Source organism: Zingiber officinale, chromosome 4A (genome assembly GCF_018446385.1).
Source record: "Zingiber officinale cultivar Zhangliang chromosome 4A, Zo_v1.1, whole genome shotgun sequence".
Lineage (NCBI taxonomy): Eukaryota > Viridiplantae > Streptophyta > Magnoliopsida > Zingiberales > Zingiberaceae > Zingiber > Zingiber officinale.
In genome coordinates, this window is record NC_055992.1 from 138,655,399 (window position 1) to 138,659,610 (window position 4,212).

The 4,212-nt window shown below is 38.7% G+C and overlaps 1 protein-coding gene across 1 annotated transcript; it reads left to right on the top strand.

Moving 5' to 3' along the window:
- The first annotated feature begins 310 nt into the window (after positions 1 to 310).
- On the top strand, positions 311 to 1,708 carry LOC121972841 (protein PHYTOCHROME KINASE SUBSTRATE 4-like). Its single transcript, XM_042524465.1, has one exon. The coding sequence runs from the start codon at positions 311 to 313 to the stop codon at positions 1,706 to 1,708; it is 1,398 nt and encodes a 465-aa protein (XP_042380399.1).
- Positions 1,709 to 4,212: the final 2,504 nt, after the last annotated feature.

A 4,212-nucleotide genomic window follows, 5' to 3' on the forward strand; every position in this document is an offset into this window, starting at 1 on the left:
GATTCATGAACAAGCATTTATATTACCTTTTTTCTTAATTAAAGATAGTATAAATGAATATTTTAAAGATCGGGAAGATCGTATAGAGAAAGTATTTAAAACAAAATAGAAATTCTAGAGGTGTTATGATACTAATTTTTTCCTTTGATGAGATTTGGGGACAAGATAATTTCAGTGGGCCCAGCTCTGTTTTCTCTCACGGCGGGTTTAAACAAGTCTTCGTTAAAACCCGCGGGACAGCTGCTCCAGTTCTGCTGCGCTGAGGCTGAGCTCGACTCGATCTTACGAAGACAGAGAGGGAGAAATTCAGATGGAAAAGCTCACTGTAAAAGCAAGCTTCAATGGCGGCCTCTACCAAACCTCGACCACCTTCCACACCTCTCGCTGCACATTCGCCGGCCGTGGCGGCAACGACACCGAGCTCAACATCTTCGACGCGGAGCGCTACTTCAGCGAAGGCAGCGCCGGCGCCGCCAAGGGCACCCTCGCCGACGATGAGGTGCTCGAAAGGTGCGATCTTTCCTCCGATACCCGGGCGTCCTCCGTCTCCTCCCTCGACGGGTTGCGGAGGATTCGGAGCTCGGAGACTCCGACCGCGTCCTCGGAGGCTAGTTGGAATAGCAAGTCCGGCTTGCTGGTCCCCAGGCCGGGGCCTTTTCTCGCCGGAAGGAGCCCCCGGTCGTCTGGTGTCCGCAGGTTCTTCCGCCGGAGCTGCCCTTGCTCCGGGAAGAAGTCCGTCGACGTGGAGGCGCGCCGCCCGATGGAGTTGAACGCTCCGCTTAGTGCGAAAAGGCTGAGTTTTCGAGCAGGGGAGGTGGGGCTCAGTAGCATCCCGGAGTTGGCTCCCGGCGAATTGGACGCCGGGGAAGTGACGAATATATCTCCAGGAAATTGGGGTAAAGATCGGAGCTTTTTCAGTGTCGCAACTCGTTTCTCGCCGGAAAAGACCTTTCCGGCGGAATTCGGCCACCGGATAGTGAGCTCCGGTAAACTCTTCACCGAGACTGCTGGTTTCTCCTTCCCCGTATTGAGTCCTCCACGCGAGTCTCTCGAGGTCTTCCGTCCATCCGAGGAGGCCGCGAGGACTATGATGAAACCGCCGGAGGTGGCGCTTCCTCATCTCTGCGAGAGGGACCGCTCGAGGTTCTTATACCCGGCGAGCCCCAAGGCGCGGCCGGAGGAGGACGCGGCGAGCGACACAAGCTCCGACCTTTTCGAGATCGAGACCACCCTGTCGACGGCCCCGACGACAAACCGCCGCCGCGACTCCCTCGACGAGCTCGAGGGACGGCGCTTCGTCGGGAGCAGCGCCGCTGCGGAAATCCTGCAGCATCGGAGGAGCCTCGAGGCGGTGACCGCGCAGTCCGTCGCCCCGAGCGAGGGCTACGCACCAAGCGAAGCCAGTGTCGTTTGGAGCGTCGCTACCGCAGAAGGCTTCGCCACGAACTTCTCAAGCGCCGCCTCCAATTACGACGAGTTCCGGTTCATCGAGGAGGAGCACGACCGGTTCGCGACGGCGATGGCCGGAGAGCGGCGGAAGGCCAACGGACTCTTGAGTTGCCGGTGCGAGAAAGCCGTCAGCGTCGGGCCCAACCCGGTTCGCGTCGTTCCGCCGGTCGAACCGGACGTCATGGCGACGAATATAGCCAAGTTGAGAAGTGTTGGTTTGGCCCAAGAACGGTTAGGCCGGCCGTTTCAGAAAAGTTAGACCGGTTTATTGGGATGATAATAACCACTATTATTATTATTATTATTATTATTATTATTATTATTATTATTATTATTATTATTATGTACGTCATCTTTTTTTTCCTAATAATTTATGCCATTTTCCAATAAAATTTATCCCTCTAATTAATTAATACTGTACTGTGCACACGCATTACATCTATTGTATAATGGACTCTTTTTTATGAAAAAAAAATTAATTTAATTTTTTATATTAAATATTAAATTGATACTACAGTGCAAAGATTGAGAAAGGTAAAATCATATTTTTATATATATTTTCTATTTATATTCTATATTTATATCTGAGTAAATATAGATAATGATAAAAGAGCTATGTATATAAATTCTCTTCTCTATTCTATTTTATTCATTTTTGATTCCGCGATGACTTAGACCATCTCCAATGTACATCATCAAATTTGATGTAATTTTTACATCAAAATAGTACTATTTCAACACCAAACACTATTTCAACTCCAACCCATCATCACCATATCACACACAAAAAAAAATATTCTTTAGAATATTCTATGTCGCGCACAGTGCGCGACTGGGCGCGTCGCGCACAATATCAGCGTTTTTGTTTTTTTTTTTATTTTTTTTTAAATTTTTTGAATTTAAAAAATTCAACATTTCGTTATTTAAAATTTAATATATAAATATATCCCCTAAACACATTACAATACTCAATAAATACTTAAATTAATTTTATTTTAATTTTTTTTTAAACCAAACACTATAACCTAATTGGAAAGCCTAAACCCTATAGGTAAAATCTAAAAAAAAAAAATAGCTTTAACACTATACCCAAAGCCTGAACCCTATAAATAAAATCGTAAAGAAATTTTTTAATTATTTTTTAATTTACAAATTAAAAAAACAAAAAAAACGTTGATATTGTGCGCGACGCGCACAGTCGCGCACAATATCAAACCTGTATATATATATATATATATATATATATATATATATATATATATATATATATATAATTTTTATTTTTAATTTGCTGAGGAAGCATTTCATACACCTTCATCTCCTTGTGTGTCTACTTTTGATCTTAATATCATTGATTCAGATAGCGGTGATAGTTCTATTAAACGACCTCCAGGGGTGTAAAAAGCAAAAATGAAGAAAAAGAATGATGAACAGATTGCAAAGGTAATTAATATTAATGCTCAACTTGTTGAGGCAATGAATGCAAGTACTGCTGCTACTACAAAAATGACAGATACTATGCTTTACAAGGAAGAAACCAAAATTTTATTCAAAGATTTGAACATGATCTCTAACCCGATGATGCGTGAATATATTCGCAATGAGCAAATTAGAATTATGCAAAAGAGAACGCAAGTACAAGGATCTCATTCAGCTGCACATCAAGGAGAAGGATCTCAAACATCTCAAATACAGGGAGAAGGATCACAACTTAATCAATATCAAGGTGAAGATCAAGAATCTCGGAATCCTACGAATATTTTTGGGCAATTTCATAATTATTTTAGCGGAATGAGGAGTGATCTTCCTGAATATTAGTATTATAATATTATTAAAGTAATTTTAAGTTTATGTGTGCTTTATTAGTATCGTTTGTACCATGTACTTGTTTGTTAAGCTTAGTTAATTATGTTTTAAGTTTGTATTAGTAATATTTTAATTTAATGTCATTACTATTTTTATTTTGTATGTCAATGTAATGGGTAATGTATTGTATATTTATGCATATAAATTTTTTTAATATTTTATTGTATTATGTTTATGAAATTAGTGATAATTTATAAATGTAATTATAATTAAAATATATTAAATAAAATTAAAATAATAATTTTAATAAATTAAATATTTACAAATATACATAATAAAATTTAAATATTCTATTAAATGCACTTAATTTAAATTTATAATAAATAATAATTACATTTAATTATACTATAAATAAAGAAAATAATAATTATTAATTATTTACATTTGATTTTATAATAATATAATAAAAATAAAAATAAAAAAATCTCTTCATTTGTACTATTCATATCACCATATTTGGGATAGGTTTTGGTGTATGGGTTGGAGTAATTTGGTGTCAAATTGACATTAAATTTGATGTTTTGGTGATGGATTGGAGATGCCCTTATATATCAAAAAAGTCTCGTTGGATGATCCTTGACAAGCCCTCTGACATGTGTTTATCCATGAAGGAAAATTTCGTCAACCAGATCTAGTACGCCGATAGATTTTGACTGTAACATATAAAATATGTAACAGAGAATAATACTAAGAGGAGAGGAGGAGCTGAGATGGTTTATCTCGTCGAACACTGACATTGTCAAAATAAATTACACGGCAAATTCTCAAAGGGCGTATATGAAGTTTCTGAGTGTCCAATGCACATCCAAATTTCATTCTTCCAAAAAAAAAAAAAAAAAAATACACTTCATTCTCATTATATCTCTCGATCACTTTTTTTTTTTTTCTCTTCTTTTG

Coding starts and splice junctions, on each gene's coding strand:
- LOC121972841 (XM_042524465.1), top strand. CDS start 311: ATGGAAAAGCTCACTGTAAAAGCAAGCTTCAATGGCGGCCTCTACCAA.